Raw genomic sequence first — 23,370 nt, 5'->3', positions numbered from 1 at the left:
GGTGGATCAGGAGGTCAGGAGATCGAGACTGTCCTGGCTAACACAGTGATATCCCATCTCTACTAAAAATACAAAATACAGGCCGGGCGCGGTGGCTCACGCCTGTAATCCCAACACTCTGGGAGGCCGAGGCGGGCAGATCACGAGGTCAGGAGATCGAGACCATCCTGGCTAACACAGTGAAATCCCGTCTCTACTAAAAAATACAAAAAATTAGCTGGGCATGGTGGCGAGTGCCTGTAGTCCCAGCTAATCCGAGACTGAGGCAGGAGAATGGCGTGAACCCAGGAGGAGGTTACAGTGAGCCAAGATGTACTGCACTCCAGCCTGGGTGACAGAAGAGACTCCGTCTCAAAAAAAAAAAACAAAAAACACAAAATACAAAAAATTAGCTAGGCGTGGTGGCGGGCACCTGTAGTCCCGGCTACTCGGGAGGCTGAGGCAGGAGAATGGCATGAACCCGGGAGGCGGAGGTTGCAGTGAACCGAGACCATGCCACTGCACTCCAGCCTGGGCGACACAGCGAGACTCAGTCTCAAAAAAAAAAAAAATTCCTTCTGCCTCCTTCCTCCCCATGCTCCCTAGTAGTCTCTCAGCTTGCCTGGAACTCTCTCTCTTCCTCCTTCCCCTAGGAAAGACAGCAACTTGTTGCTGGTCTTCCGGTCCCTATCCTCATCCCTCATCTCATTCTCCAAGTCATTCGTGATAAATAAGTGTGTGTGTGTGTATATATTTTGAGACAGGGTCTCACTCTGTTGCCCAGGCTGTAGTGCAGTAGCACGTACATGGCTCACTGCAACCTCCACCTCCTAGGCTCAAGCGATCCTCCTGCCTCAGCATCCAAGCGTCCAGAGTAGCTACAGGCATGTACCGCCATGCTTGGCTAATGTGTAATTTTTTTTTTTTTTGTAGAGACAAGGTCTCACTATGTTGCCCAGGCTGGTCTCAAACTCCCGGGCTCAAGTGATCCTCCTACCTCGACCTCCCAAAGTGATGGGATTATAGGCGTGAGGTACTGTGCCCGGCCTCATTCATGATCTTTCCAAACCTCAAACCTGAAGCAAGCTGCTGGCCTGCTTGGACTCCTTAGTGGTTCCCTTTGCCTGAAAGATAAGGCCCACATTTCTTAGCATGGTCTTAGAGGTGTCCAACATCAGGTACTGACAGAACCTTTAGCTTCACGTCCTATCTACCACATCCTCCCTTCTCTTCCCACACAATCTCCTTGCCAGACCCACTAGGCCAGAATGTTAACTGTCCTCTCCATACTATTTGCATCTCTCTACCTTGAATGCCTTCCCATCCCTTATCCCACTGGAAGAACATCTACTGGTGTCTCAAAGTCATCTCCTCTGATCCCTCCTCCATCCTGAGGATGGAGTCATTCTCTCTGAGAAACTGGGACAGACTTTGAGATCACAATCACTTTAATTTACATGCCTATCCACCACACCAATCAACTTCCTAAAAGCCCCTGGGGGCACCAGTCAACTCACTGTATCTTCCATATGCAAAACCCTTTTACTTCTCACAGGAAGCTGAAGAAGGCAGCACTGTCACTCCTATTTCACAGTTAAGGAACTGAGGCTCAGGAAGGTAACTGTATTGGCCTAAGTTCACACAGCAAGTAAAGGGGAGCCTAGAAAAACAACCCAGGCCTATCTGACTGATTCTGAAGGCTGACCATGGTCCAGGCAGGGGCTAAGGCAGCCTGGACAGGCCTCCCGAGGATCCCCCACGCACTTGGCCAAGTCCCAGAAGCAGAGAGCAGAAGCCAGCAGAGAAGGAGAGGACAGTGAGACCAGAGAGGAGACACTGAGGCAGCTGGGGCCTGAGGGAAGGTGGGGTGGGTGGTGACAGATCCCACGACAGACGACAGACATGGGGTAGGACAGTGGCAACAACTCCCTGCTGTGGTGGAGACAGCCCCTGAGTGCTCGTTGAGTCCCAGAGGAGAGGCTTCCTCTCGAAAATGAAGACTTGAGGCCCCGCACTGGGCTGCTGTGAGCAACTGCCAGGGAAGGGCAGGGGATGGAGGGCTACCTTCTTTTTTTTTTTTTGAGACAGAGTTTGGCTCTGTCGCCCAGGCTGGAGATATCGGCTCACTGCAAAGCTCCGCCTCCCGGGTTCACACCATTCTCCTGCCTCAGCCTCCCGAGTAGCTGGAACCACAGGCGCCCGCCACCATGCCCGGCTAATTTTTTGTATTTTTAGTAGAGACGAGGTTTCACTGTGTTAGCCAGGACGGTCTCGATCTCCTGACCTCATGATCCATCCGCCTCGGTCTCTCAAAGTGTTGGGATTACAGGCGTGAGCCATTGCACCTGGCCGGAGGGCCACCTTCTAAAAGGTGGAGCCCTGTTCCCGGTACCTGCCTGCACAGCCTCTACTGCACAAATGGGTCTTTTGTACAGACTTCTTCTCTCACTGCTCTGGGTGTGTTTTCCTTTTTCTTCTTCTTCTTCTTCTTTTTTTCTTTTTTTTTTTTTTGAGATGGAGCCTTACTCTGTTGCCCAAGCTGGAGTTCAGCAGCACAATCTCAGCTCACTGCAACCTCCGCCTCCCAGGTTCAAGTGATTCTCCTGCCTCAGCCTCCCTAGTGCTGGGACTACAGGCGCATGCCACCACGCCTGGCTAATTGTTCTGTATTTTTAGTAAAGATGGGGTTTCGGCTGGGCGCGGTAGCTCAAGCCTGTAATCCCAGCACTTTGGGAGGCCGAGACGGGTGGATCACAAGGTCAGGAGATCGAGACGATCCTGGCTAACCCGGTGAAACCCCGGCTCTACTAAATACAAAAAAAAAAAAAAAAAACCTAGCGGGGCGAGGTGGCGAGCGCCTGTAGTCCCAGCTACTCAGGAGGCTGAGGCAGGAGAATGGCGTAAACCCGGGAGGTGGAGCTTGCAGTGAGCTGAGATCCGGCCACTGCACTCCAGCCTGGGCAACAGAGCCAGACTCCTTCTCAAAAAAAAAAAAAAAAAAAAAAAAGACGGTGTTTCACCATGTTGGCCAGACTGGTCTTGAACTCTTGAACTCCTGACCTCAGGTGATCTGCCTACCTCAGCCTCCCAAACTGCTGGGGGTACGAGCCTGGGCTCTCTCTCTCTGCCTGTGTTTTCTTTCTTTCTTTCTTTCTTTTTTTTGAGATGGAGTCTTGCTCTGTCACCCAGGCTGGAGTGCAATGGCACGATCTCGGCTTACTGCAAGCTCTGCTTCTGAGGTTCATGCCATTCTCCTGCCTCAGCCTCCCAAGTAGCTGGGACTACAGGTGCCTGCCACCACGGCTGGCTAATTATTATTATTATTTTTTTGAGTAGAGATGGGGTTTCACCGTGTTAGCCAGGATGGTTTCAATCTCCTGACCTCATGATCCACCCGCCTCGGCCTCCCAAAGTGCTGGGATTACAGGCGTGAGCCACCGCGCCTGGCCTGTGGCTGTTTTCTTAACCTGGCAGTGTCTGGGCTGGGAATAAGGAGTCGGCTTTTAGCATCACGCTTCCCTGCCCAGCCCCACCCAACACAGCTTCCATCTTCAAGGAGCATACAGTCTCTGGGAGAAGAGTGGGACAGTCACAGATAAGTTGGCTACAGAGTCAGCTTCCACCATCAGGCACTCCAGAATGCCCACAGCTGCCCTTTGAGGTGAGCAGATTCATCCCGGTTTTACAGCTAAGGGGAAGATGAGGCTCAGGGAAAGGTGACCCAGGTCCCACAGAGGTGCAATGAAACCCCAGTCTCATGACCCTGCTCCACCAGAGCCAGAGCTGCCCTACCCCATCTCACTTTCCTATTGAAGAAAGTGGGTAGGCATGCCAGTCTAGACAGTCTGCCTGGAGTTTGGTGCTCCTGCCCTGATCTCCAGTGACCTCACCACAGCCTCAATTTCTGTAAAAGGAGACAGAGCCCTCCCAGACCACTGCAGCTGTGCCCTCCGTCCCCCACGCCAGGAGGGAGAACTTGCCTGCCAGACTCAGGCTGAAAAATCTCTTTGTGTGAAAGGTCCCCCGGAGGGAAGGGAGGAGAGGGCTCGTGTGTCAACAATATACATTTGGTGAGCTGCTGTTATGCCAGGCACAGAGCTGGTATATTTCACACTAGGAGTTTCTCACTTGGGATCCCCACTGGATACAACCTGTGCCTTGGGTCTATGTGTTCATTTTTCCTGGGGGAAGGGACCCACAACTTCCACTAGATGTTGGAATCACTGCTTTATGAAAATTATAGGATATTACTATTTGGGAGGCTGAGACAGGAGAATCGCTTGAACCCGGGAGGTGGCGGCTTCAGTGACCAAGAGCACGACACTGCACTCCAGCCTGGGCGACAGAGCAAGATTCCGTATCAGAAAAAAAAAAAAAAAAATTGGCCGGGTGCGGTGGCTCACACCCGTAATTCCAGCACTGTGGGAGGCCGAGGCGGGTGGATCACCTGAGGTCACGAGTTCGAGACCAGCCTGGCCAACATAGTGAAACACCGTCTCTACTAAAAAAAAAAAAAAAAAAAAATTAGCGGGGCCTGGTGGTGCTGTTCCTGTAGTCTCAGCTAGCTACTCGGCAGGCTGAGGCAGAATTGCTTGAACCTGGGAGGCGGAGGTTGCAGTGAGCCAAGATCGCACCACTCCACTCCAGCCTGGGTAATAACTCTATCTCAAAAAAAAAAAAAAAAAAAAAATTATATCCTCACCACATGCCCCCTACCATTGCTATAAAGATAAGGAAACCAATGCTCTGGGGGACTGGGTGGGTTGCCCAAGGGCATCTGATGAGAAAGTTGTAAAGAGGAACAGAACAGGATTCCTGCTCTTGGGATGTCTTTGAAACAAGAGCCTCGGGAACTCCTAATTCATCTGTCCAGGTTTCACTCTGATGTCCTTCTTGGGGCAATCCTTCCCTGCCTCCTCCACCCCGCAGTGTTCCTTAGTCTTGCACCCAAGACCTTTCATGACCCAGCCCTTGCTGTATCATCTTGTTACTCTCCTCCTCCAGTCACCTCAAGACCTGTGATATCCCTGACCACAATATCTATACTTTCATGCCTTTGCAGGTGCAGTCCCTCTGCCTGAATCACCCTAATCCCACTACCCTCAGACTGCCCGAAAAACTCTGTTCCTTCAAAACCCCATTCAAGAGTCACTTCACCTAGAAAGCCATCCCTGAGCCTCCTGGGTAGGGCGGGGGGTTCCCCTGAGGGTTCCCGTAACACCCCACACACTCAACTTTTGCTAGGGCACACAAGTCACACGTGGTCGAAGTTAGGTCAATATGTGATGAATGAAGACTTGCCAGTAGCGTTCGTCGCCCGGGCTCCAGGGCATAGTTCGCTAATGACACAGGCCTGCCCTTCTCACCACTGTCCCCCAGCCCCGCAAGAGCGGCACGGAATAGATGGCCAGCAAATAATTTGCTGACAGACTGAGCTGCTGCGGAGTTCGAGACACACGGCTCCCAAAGGTCCACAGCGGTGCCTGGGTGCCCGCCGACGCTGGGACTTCTCTCGCCGCAGCAGACCCCCAACTATCCACTCTCGAGCTCCGAAGATCCACCCTCTCCCGGGCATGGCTCCCTGCCAGCTCTGCAAACCGCCTTCTCCAAACGCATGCTGGACAAAACCATCCTCCTCGCGGCAGAGACCCATCCCCCGCCCCGGCGGCCGCGCGCACCCGGCCTATCGCGCTCGCGCCGTTTGAATCTCCCGCCTGCGCGGGCGCCGCGGTGCGGGCGTGAGAGGCGCGGCGGCGGAGGGGCAGCGCGGCCCTAGCTCCGGCGAGGCGGGGCCCAGCGGCCGCTGGAGCGCCCCGCGGGGCCGGGGAATCGCGAGCCCGCATCGCGCCTTCCTGCCTCCGGGCTTCACGTGGGGCCAGCGCCGCGAGACACGGGCGAAAGCGGGCAGCGACCCAGGCCCGCGTGGACCGGCCCGTGCTCCGGCTGTGGCCACCCCGCGCACCGCCCTCTGCCCGGACCCTCCGCGCGCCCTGAGCGAGACCTACCTCGGTGCACGTCGGCCACAAGGAACTCCAGCGCTCCCCGCCGGGCCGCGAACTGCCCCAGAGCATGCGCTCTGCAGGCCTCTGGCCCCGACCCGGGCGAGAAAGGAAAACAAAGAGCTCGGCGGCCTCTGGCGGCCATCCCAGGATCTGCATGTGGCGCGCTCCCGGGCTGGGGGGAGCTCTTGGCCAGGCTGGCTCCCCTGGCCCGGTTCCAGTGGGTGTGTATTTTGGAAACCCCAAATCGGGACACGTGGACTAACAACCAGAAAGACTCCTTGAATTCGGTCTGTTTAGGAAAATCTCGTGCGGTAGGGTCTGTACGGAGAAAAAAGATACTCATCTTCCCTACCCTCCAGAGGGCATGGAGAAGGATGAAAAATCAGACTATCAGCAACCACACAGCGCTATGACCGTGATACCCACAGGGGCATCTTACTCAGCCCGGGGCTTAAGAACGGCTTTCCAAGTTAAGTCTAGGAGGGCAGGACATCCTAGGAGAAGCGACATTTGCAATGACAGGGAACCATAAGAACCCCGGGGAGGTTGTGGGAAACTGCCAAGTAGGTGGGAGCAGAGGGTGCCTGTGGGAGTGACAGATCATGGATGCAGGGTCTTGTGTGTCTAAGGGGTCCAGCCTGTATCCTGAGGCAGTGGGGATATACGAGGATTTGGGCACGGGAATGGCATGATCAGATTTTTTTCCCCGTGAGTTAACATCAGATGGGTATGTGCCCATGTCTTAAGGTTTGAGGGAGGCACATCTCACATGCGTGTGAACACCCAGTCATCATTCTTATGAGCTACAAAAGCATCCCGATATGATCAGATCTTATAGAACAAAATAGAGAATGGACTTGGGGAAAACGGGAGCCAAGTGGGGAAGAGCAAGAGGAACGAGAGAGACCAGATAAAATAGGAGATAAGGGTGTGAGTTGGGGTTGGGTTGGAGATGGAAAACAGATACCAAGGAAAGGCTGTCTCTTGTTAACACACCCATTCTTCAGGATGGATACAAACAGTTCTTCAGGATTTCAGGTGTTCCCTGAAACCCTTGCAAATGATGTTTTGTCGATTTCATGTTAATTCAGACTCTGAGTCATTCCACTGTACCCAAAGTCTAGATGGACACTTTTGATGAGTTCTTACCAACTGAACTTTTTTTTTTTTTAGACCGAGTCTCGCTCTTGTCAGCCAGGCTGGAGTGCAGTGTTGCGATCTTGGCTCACTGCAACCTCTGCCTGCCGGGTTCAAGCGATTCTCCTGCCTCAGCCTCCTGAATAGCTGGGATTACAGGTGACTGCCACAACACCTGGCTAATTTTTGTATTTTTAGTAGAGACAGGGTTTCGCCATGTTGGCCAGGCTGAATTTCTATGCAGGGCCTGCCACAAAGGACTCCCCCGTCTTCAGAGTTTCTTACCTCTCCAAGTTTACTTCTGCCTCCATCATGGACTCCTCTTTTGGATGATGTACTGTGAAATTTCTCCAACTTTTAACCTGGGATCTCTGATCTCCCTCTCTCTCTCTGCTGTCTTCCTCCAAGATCTTATTCATGTAGCTTCATGTAATAATAATAAGTGATGATGATTATTATTGCCTATTTTGTAAGAGCCTTTATTTTGTTAACTACAGAAACATATCCATGTCAGCTCATTTGTTCCTCATGAAAACCTCATGGCAGTTGGAATATAAGAAAACTGAAGTTTAAAGAGGTAAAGCAAGTTTTCTGGGGTAATCGCACAAGTGGTGGAAGGTAACCTGAACTCTTTCTTTGTTTTTTTTTTGACATGGAGTCTCACTCTGTTGCCCAGGCTGGAGTGCAGTGGCGCAATCTCGGCTCACTGCAACTGGGTTCAAGCAATTCTCCTGCCTCAGCCTCCCGAGTAGCTGGGATTATTACAGGCGCTCACCACAACACCCGGCTAATTTTTGTATTTTTAGTAGAGACAGGGTTTCACCATCCAGGCTGGTCTTGAATTCCTGACCTCATGATCCACCCACCTCAGCCTCCCAAAGTGCTGGGATTACAGGCGTGAGCCTCTGCACCCAGCCTTAATTTTTGTACTTTTAGTAGAGATGGGGTTTCTCCATTTTGGCCAGGCTGGTCTCAAACTCCTGACCCACCCAGGCTAGAGTGCTATGGCATGATTTCAGCTTACTGCAATCTCTGCCTCCTGGGTTCAAGCGATTCTCCTGCCTCAGCCTCCCGAGTAGCTGGGATTACAGGTGCCCACCACCATGCCCAGCTAATTTTTGTATTTTTAGTAGAGACAGGGTTTCGCCATGTTGGCCAGGCTGGACTTGAACTCCTAACGTCAGGTGATCCACCCGCCTCGGCCTCCCAAAGGGCTGGGATTACAGGCATGAGCCACCGTGCCTGGCCATTTTTTGTATTTTTAGTAGAGACCAGGTTTCACATTTTTGCCAGGCTGGTCAGGAACTCCTGACCTCAGATGACCCGCCCATCTTGGCCTCCCAAAGTGCTGGGATTACAGGCGTGAGCGACTGCACCTGGCATTTATTTATTTTTTAGTTTTATATTTGTATTTTTTATTTTATTTTGAGATGGAGTCTCATTCTGTTGCCCATGCTGGAGTGCAGTGGTGCAGTCTCGGCTCACTGCAACCTCTGCCCCATGGGTTCAAGCAATTTTCCTGCCTCAGCCTCCGGACTAGCTGGGATTATAGACACGCACCACCATGCTAGGCTCATTTTTGTATTTTTAACAGAGACTGGGTTTCACCATGTTGGCCAGGCTGGTCTTGAGCTCTTGACCTCAAGTGATCCACCCACCTTGGCCTCCCAAAGTGCTGGGATTACAGGTGTGAACGACCGTACCCCGCCCCAGTTGTTCTTTTGAGACTGAGTCTCACTCTGTCAAACAGGCTGGAATGCAGTGGCAGGATCTCGGCTCACTACAACCTCTGCCTCTCGGGCTCAAAAGATCCTCCTGCTTCAGCCTCTCGAGAAGCTGGGAACATGGATGTGCACCACCATGCCCAGCTAATTTTTTCTTTTTTTTTTTGAGACAGAGTCTCACTCTGTTGCCCAGGCCAGAGTATAATGGCATGATCTCGGCTCACTGCAATCTCTGCCTCCTGGGTTCAAGTAATTCTCCTGTTTCAGCCTCCTGAGTAGCTGGGATTATAGGTGTGTGCCCGGCTAATTGCCCATCTAATTTTTGTACTTTTGGTAGAGACAGGGTTTCACTATGTTGGCCAGGCTGGTCTTGAACTTCTGAGCATCAGCAGTCAGCCTGCCTTGGCATCCCAAAGTGTTGGGATTACAGGAGTGAGCCACTGCAACCAGCTGATATGGAGGTCCTGGTTGTAATAATGTACTGTGGGTTTTATAACATATATAAAAGTAAAATACATGACAGTATCAAAGACTATATAGTGAGAAATAGAAGAAATATTTTTATTTTTATGTATGTATGTATGTATGTATTTATTTTTTTTTGAGACGGAGTCTCGCTCTGTGGCCCAGGCCGGAGTGCAGTGGCACGATCTCCGCCCACTGCAAGCTCCGCCCCCAGGGTTCATGCCATTTTCCTGCCTCAGCCTCCTGAGTAACTGGGACTATAGGCGCCTGCCACCACGCATGGCTAATTTTTTTGTATTTTTAGTAGAGATGGGGTTTCACCCTGTTAAGCCAGGATGGTCTCAATCTCCTGACCTTGTGATCCGCCTGCCTCGGCCTCCCAAAGTGCTGGGATTACAGGCGTGAGCCACTGCGCCTGGCCAGAAATTTTTTTTTTTTTTTTTTGAGACGGAGTCTCGCTCTGCCGCCCAGGCTGGAGTGCAGTGGCCGGATCTCAGCTCACTGCAAGTCCCGCTCCCCAGGTTTACGCCATTCTCCTGCCTCAGCCTCCCGAGTAGCTGGGACTACAGGCACCCGCCACCTCGCCCAGCTAGTTTTTTTGTACTTTTTAGTAGAGACGGGGTTTCACCGTGTTCGCCAGGATGGTCTCGATCTCCTGACCTCGTGATCCGCCTGTCTCGGCCTCCCAAAGTGCTGGGATTACAGGCTTGAGCCACCGCGCCCGGCCAGCCAGAAATATTTTTAAGTGTTTTTTGTTTTTTTTTTTTGAGATGGAGTCACTCTGTCGCCCAGGCTAGAGTGAGTTCAGTGGCGTGTTCTCAGCTCACGGCAACCTCTGCCTGCCGGGTTCAAGCAATTCTCCTGCCTCAGCCTCCTAGTAGCTAGGACTACAGGTACGTGCCACCAAGCCTGGCTAATTTTTGTGTTTTTAGTAGAGAGGGGGTTTCACCATGTTGGCCAGCCTGGTCTCAAACTCCTGATCTCAGGTGATCTGCCGGTCTCAGCCTCCCAAAATGCTGGGATTACAGGCGTGAGCCACCGGACTCGGCCTTTTTTTTTGAGACGGAGTTTCGCTGTCGCCTAGGCTGAAGTGCAGTGGGACGATCTCAGCTCACTGCAACCTCTGCTTCTAGGTTCAAGTGATTCTTCTGCCTCAGCCTCCCAGGTAGCTGAGACTACAGGCGAGCACCACCACACCTGGCCTGTTTTGGTTTTTTTTTTCATTTTTAGTAGCGGTGGGGTTTCACCATACTGGCCAGGCTGGGGAAGATTCTTATACTACAGGTGAACTGGTTTAATATCAATGGAATGTAAACTATTATAAATTAAAAATGTACAATATGGCTGGACATGGTGACTCATGCCTGTATTCCCAGCGCTTTGGGAGGCCAAGGTGGGAGGATTGCTTGAGCCCTGGAGTTCAAGACCAGCCTGGACAACATCGTGAGACCTTGTCTCTACAAAAAATACAAAATTTAGCCAGCCATAGTGGCACATGTCTGTGGTCTTCACTACTCAGGAGAGCAAGCTGGGAGGATCATTTGAACCTGGGAGTTCCAGTTCGAGGCTGCAGTGAGTCATGATCTTGCCACTGCACTCCAGCCTGGGTGACAGAGTGAGACCCTGTCCAAAAAAAAAAAAAGTAAATCGCCTAAAGTCTCCAATTAAAAGGCAGAGACTGTCATACTGAAAAACCTAAAATGTTACCTACAAGAAATAAAATTTAAAAATAAGGCCAGGCACAGTGGCTCATGCCTGTAATTCTAGCACTTTGGGAGGCCAAGGCAGGCAAATTGCCTAAGCTCAGGAATTTGAGACTAGCCTGGGCAACATGGTGAAACCCCATCTCTACTAAAATACAAAAAATTAGCCAGGCATGGTGGTGCATGTGGTAGTACCAGCTACACTAGAGGCTGAGACATGAGAATTGCTTGAAGCTGGGAGGCAGAGGTTGCAGTGAGCTGAGATCGCACCACTGCATTTCAGCTGGGCAAAAGATTGAGAATGTGTCTCCAAAAAATAAATGAATATGTAAATAAATATGCTCAGCCAATGCTGGATCTGCAAAAAGAAAAATAATACAAAAGTAAATACACAAATAATAAATTTGTACAAAAAGTAAAAGATACACTGTTGTTTTGTTTTTGAGTCAGGGTTTGCTCTGTTACCCAGGCTGGAGTGCAGTGGTGTAATCATAGCTCACTGCAGCCTCCACCTCTAGGGCTCAAGTGAGCCACCTCAGCCTCCCCAGTTGCTGGGACCACAGGCATACAGCACCACCCCTGGCTAATTTTTGTATTTTTTTGTAGAGACAGGCTTTTGCTATGTTGCCTAGGCTATTGTAACACTAGTCAAAAGAAAGCTGGTGGCCAGCTGTGGTGGCTCACGCCTGTGAACCCAGCAGTTTGGGAGGCTGAGGCAGGTGGATCACTTGAGGCCAGGAGTTGATGACTAGCCTGGCCAACATGGTGAAACCCCGTCTCTACTAAAAATACGAAAAAATTAGCTGGGCATGGTGGTGTGTGACTGTAATTCCAGCTACTCTGGAGGCAGAAGCTGCAGTGAGGTGAGATTGTGCAACTTCACTCTGGCTTTGGTGAGAGTGAGACTCTTTTTTTTTTTTTTTGAGAGGGAGTCTCGCACTGTCGCCCAGGCTGGAGTGCAGTGGCCGGATCTCAGCTCACTGCAAGCTCCGCCTCCCAGGTTTACGCCATTCTCCTGCCTCAGCCTCCCTATAGCTGGGACTACAGGCGCCTGCCACCTCGCCCGGCTATTTTTTTTGTATTTTTTAGTAGAGACGGGGTTTCACTGTGTTAGCCAGGATGGTCTCGATCTCCTGACCTCGTGATCCGCCCGTCTCGGCCTCCCAAAGTGCTGGGATTACAGGCTTGAGCCACCGCGCCCGGCCAAGAGTGAGACTCTTGTCTAAAAAAAAAAAGAGGCCGGGCGTGGTGGCTCACGCCTGTAATCACAGCACTTTGGGAGGCTGAGGCGGGCGGATCACGAGGGCAGGAGATGGAGACCATCCTGGCTAACACGGTGAAACCCTGTCTCTACTAAAAATACAAAAAATTAGCCGGGCATGGAGGCATGCACCTGTAGCCCGAGCTGTGAGACTCCGTCTCGAAAAAAAAAAAAAGAAAAGAAAAGAAAGATGGAGGTATGCAGCTATGAGCAAATTGCTAAAGTTTTCTGAATTTCAGTTTATTATTAAAAAATAGAAACAAAGCCTACTTCACCATTTTGTGAGATTAAGAAAAAAAAAAGCTGGAGTGGGAGACAAAGTAGATTTTACAGCGGAGTATTTAAAGGAGTCAATCAATCAAGAGACAATATCTAAAACATAGTTGTATAACTATATACAACTAATAACAGAACTTCAAAATACATGAAGCAAAATACATGAAGCAAAAACTTATAGAACTGCTAGGAGAAATATAAAAATCCACAATTACAGTTGGAGATTTCAATATCCCTCTCAATAAATGATAGAGCGAAGTAGGTATGAAACTAGCAAGGACAGCCAGGCACTGTGGCTCACGCCTGTAATCTCAACACTTTGGGAGGCCGAGGCGGGCGGATCACCTGAGGTCAGGAGTTTGAGACCAGCCTGGCCAACATGGTGAAACCCTGTCTCTACTACAAATACAAAAATTAGCTGGCCAGGCATGGTGGCTCACGCCTGTAATCCCAGTACTTTGGGAGGCCGAGGCGGGTGGATAACCTGAGGTCAGGAGTTTGAGCCCAGCCTGGCCAACATGGCGAAACCCTGTCTCTACTAAAAAAACACAAAAATCAGCTGGGTGTGGTGCAGGCGCTTGTAATCCCAGCCACTTGGGAGGCTGAGGCAGGAGAATCATTTGAACCCAGGATACAGAGGTAGCAGTGAGCCCAGATCATGCCATTGCACTCCAGCCTGGGAGACAGAGAAAGACTCCATCTCAAAAAAAAAAAGATCAGCCTTGAGGCTAGGGGCAGTGGCTCACGCCTGTAATCTCAACACTTTGAGATGCCGAGGCAGGCGGATCACTTGAGGTCAAGAGATCGAGACCAGCCTGGCCAACATGGTGAAACTCCCGTCTCTACTAAAAAATACAAAAAACATTAGCTGGGCATGGTGGTGTACGCCTGTAATCCCAGCTACTTGGGAGGCTGAGGTGGGAGAATTGCTGGAACCTGGGAGGCGGAGGTTGCAAGTCAAGATGGCTCCATCGTACTCCCTCCTGGAGACAGAGTGAGACTCGGTGGCGAAATAAAAAATAAGGCCAAGCGCAGTGGCTCACGCCTGTAATCCCAGCACTTTGGGAGGCTGAGGCGGGCAGATCACAAGGTCAGGAGATCAAGACCATCCTGGCTAACATGGTGAAACCCTGTCTCTACTAAAAATACAATAGCTGGGCGTGGCGGCGTGTGCCTGTAGTCCCAGCTGCTGGGGAGACTGAGGCAGGAGAATGGCATGAACCCAGGAGGTGGAGCTTGCAGTGAGCCGAGATCATGCCACTGCACTCCAGCCTGGGCGACAAAGCGAGACTGTCTTAAAAAAAAAAAAAATTGGAATTGGATACTGTATCCTTGGTTCCTGAGAAGTCAGAAAAGAATGTTGGGAGGCCAAGACGGGCGGATCACAAGGTCAGGAGATCGAGACCATCCTGGCTGACATGGTGAAACCCCGTCTCTACTAAGAAATACAAAAAAAAACCTAGCCAGGCAAGGTGGCAGGCGCATGTAGTCCCAGCTACTCGGGAGGCTGAGGCAGGAGAATGGCGTGAACCGGGGAGGCGGAGCTTGCAGTGACTAAGATCAGAGGCCACTGCTGCCTCCCAGCCTGGGCGACAGACAAGAACTCCGTCTCAAAAAAAAAAAAAAAAAAAAGAGAAATCATGCCACTGCACTCCACCTAGAGAGCCTAAGAAGCTTTTCACAGATATAAACTCCTTTGTCCTTATTACAACTGCACGAGGTAGTTTATCATTCTCATTTTGTGACACGAAATTGAGGCACAGGGGCTAAGTAACTCACCCAGAGCCTCAAACAGCAAGTGGTGGGATCAGGATTCAAATCCGGGTGGTCTGGGACTCCTAAGATGGGCAACCAATACTGTCTGCCTACACAAAGAACAAGGCCAGAGTGCCTGTTTGGAAAGTCTAAAGGGGTATTGCAAGCTGAAATTCAGCAGAGTGGGATCTGAACACCTACTGACAGCTTTGCTTCAGCTGTACCTTGTAGGTCAAGAGAAATTCTCATTTCCTGCCCAGCACTGCAGTTACTGAACTCCACCTGAGAATATGAATTGAAAACATACTAAAGTCACTGGTTCAGAAAAAAACCTTACTCAGGACACGAACGGGACTGGGCATACACAGATGGATGGGACTGACTATCTGGCTTCTTCCTGAGCAGGGAACTTGATGCCTGTTTCTGCAGAGGTGCCACTTCTGGTTGTGGACTTGGATTAGCCTTTTGGTTCCTGGGTTTCCCCATGGGAATATGCTGTATTAAAGCCCCCCTCAGCACTAATGTGCTAAGTGCTTACCTAGAACAGTGCCTGGCACAGGTAAGTGCAAATGCAACTGGTTTAGGAAGATGCCTTGAGACTGTCACCAGGCTGGAGCACAGTGGCGCTCTCAGCCCGCTACCACCTCCACCTCCTGGGTTCCAGCATTTCTCCTGCCTCAGCGCCCCTACAGGCACACACCACCATGTCCGGGTATTTTTGTATTTTTAGTAGAGACAGGGTTTCACCTTGTCGGTCAGGGTATCTAGATGTTGTGATCCACCTGCCTCCGTCTAAGTGCTGGGATTACAGGGGTGAGCCACCAAGCCCGGCTGCATTTAAGATGCCCTCTTCAACACTGCCTCACTACACTCTGCTTCTAAGAAAAATCAAGCTGTGTATTCCCCCACAATCCTAGCTAGTAACTAGCTTCCATTCTCAGACCAGTCCTGCCCTGAACACCCTGACAAGCAAGCTCTAGTCCACCAAACTCCAATCTCACCCACCTCCTTCAAACCTGTCCCATCAACTTCCAAATGGCTTAATGGCTGTCCCACCTCCCCTATGCCAGCAGATAGACTTTACCTTCTAGATGATTCCCCATTACTTCCCATCCTTCAGGGTACTGAATATTTATGTTGGCAGCCAGTGTAGGGGGCTTGACAAAGTTCCCATTATGACTCATGTCATGAGGCAAGCAATTCTAGCAATCTTCAGGCTGAGGTGCACCAGGTAGCAAAGGCTCATACAACTCAGCTAGGGATACCACAATCTCCCATTGCTACCATTGATTTTCCTCCACTACATTGCGGGAAGCTAAAGGATTGGTCTAACAACTCATCTTGCACTCAACCCAGACTGATGGTCCTATTGGTCAGGACCTAATAACCATTTTCCCAATAACCTGCCAATATAAAGTGAACCCAAGGGGGATCCACCTGAGACTAGGTTTCAGGGCCTTTAGAACTGAAGCTATCATGCTAGTTTCCTTCAGCAGTACCATTCAGATTCTTGGCTGATGTCACCACAGCCATCTCCACATAAAAATGAACCACAAACATGTACAGCCATATTTATTTTAATACATTAACAAAGCAGATTAAGCAATTTGTTAGGTACATTACAAATACATTAGAAATCACACAAAAGCAAAATACTCAAGGACTTTTAAAACACCCACCAACACTGTGTGCCTTCTGGAATCTGGCGTAAGGCCAAGCAGAGTCACTTCTCTGGTTCTTTTTTTTTTTTTTTTTTGAGACGGAGTCTCGCTGTGTCGCCCAGGCTGGAGTGCAGTGGCCGGATCTCAGCTCATTGCAAGCTCCGCCTCCCGGGTTTTTACGCCATTCTCCTGCCTCAGCCTCCCGAGTAGCTGGGACTACAGGCGCCCACCACCTCGCCCGGCTAGTTTTTTGTATTTTTTAGTAGAGACGGGGTTTCACCATGTTAGCCAGGATGGTCTCGAACTCCTGACCTCGTGATCCGCCCATCTCGGCCTCCCAAAGTGCTGGGATTACAGGCTTGAGCCACCGCGCCCGGCCTCTTCTCTGGTTCTTAAGGTATGAATGAGGTGAAAGAAGGTGCATTCCTAACCAAATGCCAAATTCCGAAGTCTTTAATACAAAACAGCAGCAGACTCTTAAAAGAGGGCCAGGTGTGGCGGCTTACGCCTGCAATCCCAACTACTTGGGAGGCTGAGGTTGCAGCCAAGATTTCGGCACTGCACTCCAGCCTGGGCGACAGAGCAAGACTGTCTCAAAGAGGTATGAAACGCACCCCAATCTTTTGCTAAGTCTGCCAAAGACTGTCCAAACCTCCCTGTTAAAAAAAAAATCGGTTTACCTACTCTCCCTACTATATAAAGGACCCCAAAATTAAACATCAATGCTGAAGTGTTAACTGCAGACTGTCTTCTTTCCTAAAAGAAAAGAAATAACGATTAGACTCCTGAAGATCCTACTTCAACTTAAAATCTAGTACACTGGACATGTTTCCTGCATGGTTTGTCTCCCCAGTCATTGTCCACAGGACTCTGGGAAGCTGTAGGAATATGCAGGCGCAGACATAACGCCCAGCTTCATCTTCAACGTTGTGGAAAGGGACTGTACATCATGGGGCAGAGCCCTAAGCTCCCGTAGGCCACTTGGACAGAGCCTGGGGAGAGTGACCTCCCAGGGTATCCACGTTGGAATGCTCATTAGTGAGGAATTGGAGTAACTGATAAATCCAATATTGCTAATCACCCACAGTATTTTCAAGGGCTAGAATCTTTTTCTCAGCTCAGACTACAGATGTAGACAAAGCCAATTAGGCTTCCTACAGTTCACACTAGGTTAACTTTTACTACATTGCACACTTTTAATCAGCTGATTAAAAAAAGCAATTTTTACATTAGAGTGTATGTTGAAGTTATGTCAACATGCCTACAAAAATGCAGCAAAGTTTACATTTGGGTGTATCAAACAAAAGTATTGCTCTGAGAATGATTCAATGCCTCAGAGGTAAATCCTGACCAACTAAAATAAAGGTCTCTTCAATCTGCTTCCATCACAGAAATCACTGACAAAAGAGCTGATAAGCCAAAAACAATTAAATTTACTTACCAAGTAAGAGTTACTTGGAATCCTTAACAAATCCTGCAAAACAAGGTATTAATCTATTAGTACAGCAAAACACTAATCTTTTTCAGTGAGGGGCCTCACGGTATAGCCTGGGGTTGGAGTGCAGTGGCACAATCATAGGTCATTGCAGCCTTGAACTCCTGGGCTCCAGCGATTCTCCTGCCTCCAGCTACCTATCATCATGCCTGGCTACTTTTTAGCCAATTTTTCTTAAACACGTATTAAGACTTCAATCCAGATTCAGTGCTCTAGAAGGTTGTTTCCTGCATGGTTTGTCTCCCCAGTCATTGTCCACAGGACTCTGGGAAGCTGTAGGAATATGCAGGCGCAGACTCAAGGCCCAGCTTTATCTCCAACGTTGTGGAAAGGGATTGTACATCACGGGGCAGAGCCCTATGCTCCCCTACGCCACTTGGACAGAGCCCGGGGAGAGTGACCTCCCGGGTGTATCCACGTTGGACAATCAGTGTAATGCGTAAGTTTACAGAATCCAATAGGAAACAATTTCATCCATTCATGTCACTACAGATCTTAAACAAGAACGCAAACGAGTTTCCACCGTGTCCACAGTGGGGTGTTAAAAAAAATCGTTTTCTAGACGGGTAACATGTCATATTCAGCTATTCTGATTACTTTTTAATAGGCGGTTAGTACCATGCGGAAGGTATGGCAGAAGCAAAGACAACAATTAGGCCCAGCTATCCTAAATTCAAATCAAACACGCGGACTCGTTAAATTACCCCCAAATCGGACAGGCACGGTGGCTCACGCCTGTAATCCTAAAAAAGTAAAAATAAAAATGACCCAACTCACAAAAGTACGAGAGAATTACGAACAGTATGCTTCGAAACTATGAAAATCTTAGGCCGGGCGTGGAGGACCGCAAGGTAAGGAGTTGGAGACCGGTCAACATGGTTAAATCCCGTCTCTACTAGGTATGTAAAAATAAGCCGGGCATGGTGGTACACGCCTGTAGTCCCAGCTACTCGGGAGGCTGAGGCAGGAGAATTGCTTGAGCCCAGTTAGGGGTCGCGATCAAGAAAAAAAAAAAAATTGAGAAAATTCTTAAAGGCAAGTAAGGATCCGGAATAAAACTGTGCAATTCCATTGAGAACGACAATGTGCATACTGAGAGGCAGTAAGATAAACAATGGTGGTGGCGGTTCACCTTCAGATTCAGAGACTCAGCGGGTCGGGTGGCAGCCCTGCAGGTCCCGAGGTCTCCATGGCCCACTTCTGGCCCAGGCCCTTCTAACGCGTACATTAGTTGGGACGGATGCCGCCTACGACATCCATATATAGTTTTAAATTACATGATTCTCGGCCAGGCGTGGTGGCTCACGCCTGTAATCCTAGCACTTTGGAAGGTCGAGGCCTGTGGATCACCGGAGATCAGGAGTTCAAAACCAGCCTGACCAGTATAGCGAAACCCTGTCTCTACTAAGAATACAAAAATTGGCCGGGCGTGGTGGCGCGTGCCTGAATCCCAGGTGCTGGGGAGGGTGAGGCACGAGAATCGCTTGAACCCGGCAGGCGGAGATTGCACCGAGCCAAGATCCTGCCACTGCAGCCCAGCCTGCGTGACAAACCGAGACTCCGTCTCAAAAAAATAAATACATAAATAAATAAAATACTATATGTTCCTACGGAAGCCCGGCTGCTGATTCACGGTATTAGACCCACAACTCCGACGGCAGGCATCTGGTAACACTTACCAAGCCGAAGAAAAGACGATCGCGAATCTTGTCTCCAAAAGGCCGAGTGAACGCAAAGCATCCTTATTTAAACCTTACGAAGTGCCCGGAAGTCATGGAATGTATAGTGCGCGTGCGCAGGAGCATGCGCAGTTAGAGAATCAGAAACTCGCGGAGGCTGCTGGGAATCTACTGCAGATTGAGTCTCACACTTTCCTGGCTCGGAGGCCTCTCGCGGTAGTGGAGCCTTCGCGCGGGACCTTGCTGGGGAATGTACGTTACAGAAATAGGTTTGTAGGTATGTAGCTACAGAGGACGTTTACTTCTGTTGCAATCATTGGACCCAGTCTGTAGGATATGCCCGTAGATAAACTGGCCAAAAAATTTTTGGAAGAGCCGAACGCGGTGGCTCACGCCTGTGATTACAGCACTTCTGAAGGCCGTGAGGGGCGGATCGTTTGAGGCCAGAAGTTCGAGACCAGCCTGAGCAGCGTGGCGAAATCCAGTCTTTACAAAAAATACAAAACAGAAGCCGGGCGTGGTGCCGCCAAATTCCAGTCCCGGCTACTCGGGAGGCTGAGGCATGAGAATCGTTTGAACCTGGGAGGCCGTGGTTGCAGTGAACCGAGATCGCGCCAGGGCTTTCCATCCTGGTCGACAGAGCGAGACTCTGTCTCCAAATAAATAAATAAGTAAAACGTTGGAATAATAAGAATGCAGAATTGAAAAACATATAGAGAAATACGGAGTATCAAAAGGAATTGAATCTACCCTCTGACCTGTGAAAGAAATAATTTGATAAATGTGAGGGTAAATAGGATGAAAGTGCCCCTAGACGAATCAGATAAAAATAAAAAACACCAGGCCTGGCGCGGATAAAAATAAATAAAACTAAAAAATAAACTCCTTTGCACAACAGTGTGAAGGAATGTGCTTAAAAGCACTGCTCTATACTTTTTTTTTTTTTTTTGAGATGGAGTCTCGCTCTGTCGCCCAGGCTAGAGTGCAGTGGCCGGATCTCAGCTCACTGCAAGCTCCGCCTCCTGGGTTCACGCCATTCTCCGGCCTCAGCCTCCCGAGTAGCTGGGACTACAGGCGCCCGCCACCTCGCCCGGCTACTTTTTTGTATTTCTTAGTAGAGACGGGGTTTCACCGTGTTAGCCAGGATGGTCTCGATCTCCTGACCTCGTGATCCACCCGTCTCGGCCTCCCAAAGTGCTGGGATTACAGGCTTGAGCCACCGCGCCCGGCCACTTTTTTTTTTTTTGAGATGGAGTTTTGCTCTGTCACCCAGGCTGGAGTGCAGTGGGGCCATCTCGGCTCACTGCAACCTCCGCCTTCTGGGTTCAAGCGATTCTCCTGACTCAGCCTCCTGAGTAGCTGGGAGTACAGGTGCCTGCCACCGTGCTAGGTTAATTTTTGTATTTTTAGCAGAGACGGGGTTTCACCATGTTGGCCAGGCTGCTCTCAAACTCCTGACCTGAAGTGATGCGCCTCGGCCTCCCAAAGTGCTGGGGTTACCGGCTTGAGCCACGGCGCCTGGCCCCCTATACATTTTAAACTAGTTAAAATGGCAATTTGTACGTATATTTTACCACACAGACAAATGAAGGGGTGGCCTGCCCCTCCACACCTGTGGGTGTTTCTCGTTAGGTGGAACGAGAGACTTGAGAAAAGAAATAAGACACAGAGACAAAGTATAGAGAAAGAAAAGCGGGGGCCCAGGGGACCGGCGCTCAGCTTACAGAGGACCCATGCCGGCACCGGCCTCTGAGTTCCCTTAGTATTTATAGATAATTATCTTTACCATCTTAAAGATAAGGGAGTGGCAGGACAATAGGATCGTTTTTAGGGAGGAAATTAGCAGTAAGACATAAGAACAAGGATCTCTGTGACATGAATAAGTTTAAAGGAAAATCCTGTGCCTTGAGATAAACATTTTAGCAACATTTTTTCATCCTATCACATGGGAATAAACCTTGGACAATACCTAGCTTTTCTAGGAACAAAGACACACCCTGCACGCCCAAAATCCATTAAACCTTGAGTTACCACAGCACATGTCTCTCGCAAGGACAAGGTTGGGGGTAGGGTCACAGATTAACAGCATCTCAAATACAGAACAAAATGGAGTCTCTTATGTCTACTTCTTTCTATATAGACACAGTAACAGGCTGATCTCTTTCTTTTCCCCACAGACAAAACCCTCCCAATATGAAGTAGGCAAGTAAAGAATGCTTACGATATATATACATGTGAAATGTTGCAAATATGATGGAATTTTTAGTATGGTGTAAGGTGAAAAAACGTTGGCTAGACGGACAGAGCTATTATAGCTGGGCTATCTTGAGTAGTAACGTTTATGGTGTTCCTCCTACACATTAGATTTTGTTCTGAATGCTTTATTACGCAAATTACTTACTATCACAGCAATTCTAAGACATTGGTATAATTATCCAGATTTTAAGATGTGAAGCAGGCCCAGAGCAGTGGTTCTTAAAGTGTGATCAGCAGACCACAGGGTTCCTGAGACCTTTTGGGAGGTTCATAAGGTCAGAACTATTTGATAATAATACTCAGACTTTATTTACCTTTTTTGCTTAGTTGATAAAAAATGATGTAAAAAACAGTGGTAGCAGGCATGGTGGCATGGGCCTGCAATCCTAGCTATTCAGGAGGGTGAGGTGGGAGGATTGCTTGAGCTCCAGATTTCAACAGCTTGGGCAACATAGTGAGGCCCCATTTTAAAAATAAACGAATTAACTAATTAATTTTAAAAAACAACAGTGGGTAAAACTGCTTGTGCCCTAGCACAATTCAAGGGCCTGTCACCAATGTGTACTGGTAGGTATCATCACAAAATCTCAAAATCAATTAACAAAAATCACGATATCAGTGAAAAAGTTAAGATTTTTTTTTTTTTTTTGAGACGGAGTCTCGCTCTGTCGCCCAGGCTGGAGTGCAGTGGCGCCATCTTGGCTCATTGCAAGCTCTGCCTTCCGGGTTCACACCATTCTCCTGCCTCAGCCTACCAAGTAGCTGGGACTACAGGCGCCCGCCACCAAGCCCGGCTAATTTTTTTTGTATTTTTAGTAGAGACGGGGTTTCACCATGTTAGCCAGGATGGTCTCCATCTCCTGACCTTGTGATCCGCCTGCCTCAGCCTGCCAAAGTGCTGGGATTACAGGAGTGAGCCACCGCACCTGGCTAAGAATATTCTTGATTGGGAAATACAAATCATTAGTTTTACTAACTGTCAACATTTAAATATCTGCCTCTTTAATAGTCTGCATGATAAAGTGAGAAGCACACATAGAACACTGCATACAGTACGGGGGATTTCTCTAGGAACTAATGTGAGTTATAAGCTGAAAGAGCCACATTTTTCACGGAATAACATTTAACTTGAAAGAATGGCTGACATCTTTTCCAACTACATATCCATGTGAGACTGAAACCAAAGTCTTTTTATTAATTTTTTTTTTTTTTTTTGAGACGGAGTTTTGCTCTTGTTGCCCAGGCTGGAGTGCAATGGTGTGATCTCGGCTCACCACAACCTCCGCCTCTCGGGTTCAAGTGATTCTCCTGCCTCAGCCTCCCGAGTAGCTGGGATTACAGGCACGTGCCACCATGCCCGGCTAATTTTGTATATTCAGTAGAGATGGGGTTTCTCCATGTTGGTCAGGCTGGTCTCAAACTCCCAAACTCAGGTGATCTACCCCTCTTGGCCTCCCAAAGTGCTGGGATTACAGGCGTGAGCCACCGCGCCCAGCCTATTACAATTTTTTTTAGAGACAGGGTCTCATTTTGTCACCCAGGTTAGACTGCACTGCAGCAATTATAGTACACTGCACCCTTAAAGCCCTGGTCTCAAGCAGTCCTCCTGTTTCAGTCTCCCAAGGAGCTGGGACTACTGGTGTGAGCCACTGCACCTGGCTTAAACCAAAGTCATATATTCTAACTATATACTCAAACAAAACAACACATAATAACAGATTGAATGTAGGTGCAGATATGAGAATTGAACTGGATTCTATTAAACCAAACATTCAAGAGATTTGTAAAAAATGTAAAACAGTACCACTGTTCTCACTAATTATTTTTGGAAAACTTTTTTTTTCCATAAAGATACATTTCTGGTGGGCGTGGTGGCTCATGCCTGTAATCGAAACCAGCCTGGCCAACATGGTGACCCTCTGTCTCTACTAAAAGTACAAAAATTAGCTGGGCATGATGGGGCACGGCTTTAATCCC

General features: G+C 49.2%; 1 protein-coding gene, 1 long non-coding RNA gene, 2 other non-coding genes and 1 pseudogene across 8 annotated transcripts in view; all 5 read right to left on the bottom strand.

Moving 5' to 3' along the window:
* The window catches only part of RCC1 (regulator of chromosome condensation 1), a 33,854-nt gene extending 17,788 nt beyond the window's left edge, over positions 1-16,066 (bottom strand). For 2 of the 5 annotated variants that reach the window (XM_003891447.5, XM_003891448.5), the window contains exon 1: positions 5,985-6,095. In XM_003891447.5, the coding sequence (XP_003891496.1) occupies positions 5,985-6,050 (66 nt within the window). In that variant the 5' untranslated portion in view covers positions 6,051-6,095. Of the gene's footprint in view, positions 1-5,984; positions 6,153-7,403; positions 7,542-15,386 lie in introns of those variants that run through there. The other 3 variants (XM_009203170.4, XM_009203178.4, XM_003891444.4) reach the window with 3 other exon arrangements.
* On the bottom strand, positions 6,699-6,796 carry LOC116272501 (annotated as a pseudogene).
* A 181-nt stretch (positions 16,067-16,247) lies between the features above and the next one.
* Positions 16,248-19,264, bottom strand: LOC103882919. Its single transcript, XR_644900.4, has 3 exons — positions 19,138-19,264; positions 17,405-17,437; positions 16,248-16,719 (listed from the first exon to the last, which is right to left on the bottom strand). It is a non-coding gene; the product is annotated as an uncharacterized LOC103882919 (long non-coding RNA).
* LOC116272087 lies at positions 16,787-16,990 on the bottom strand. The gene has a single exon (XR_004180805.1). It is a non-coding gene; the product is annotated as a small nucleolar RNA SNORA73 family (small nucleolar RNA).
* Positions 17,677-17,881, bottom strand: LOC116272086. Its single transcript, XR_004180804.1, has one exon. It is a non-coding gene; the product is annotated as a small nucleolar RNA SNORA73 family (small nucleolar RNA).
* Positions 19,265-23,370: the final 4,106 nt, after the last annotated feature.

The sequence above is a fragment of the Papio anubis genome, chromosome 1 (genome assembly GCF_008728515.1).
Source record: "Papio anubis isolate 15944 chromosome 1, Panubis1.0, whole genome shotgun sequence".
Lineage (NCBI taxonomy): Eukaryota > Metazoa > Chordata > Mammalia > Primates > Cercopithecidae > Papio > Papio anubis.
The sequence above is the reverse complement of the archived record's forward strand: the minus strand, read 5'-3'. Positions and strand labels throughout refer to the sequence as shown.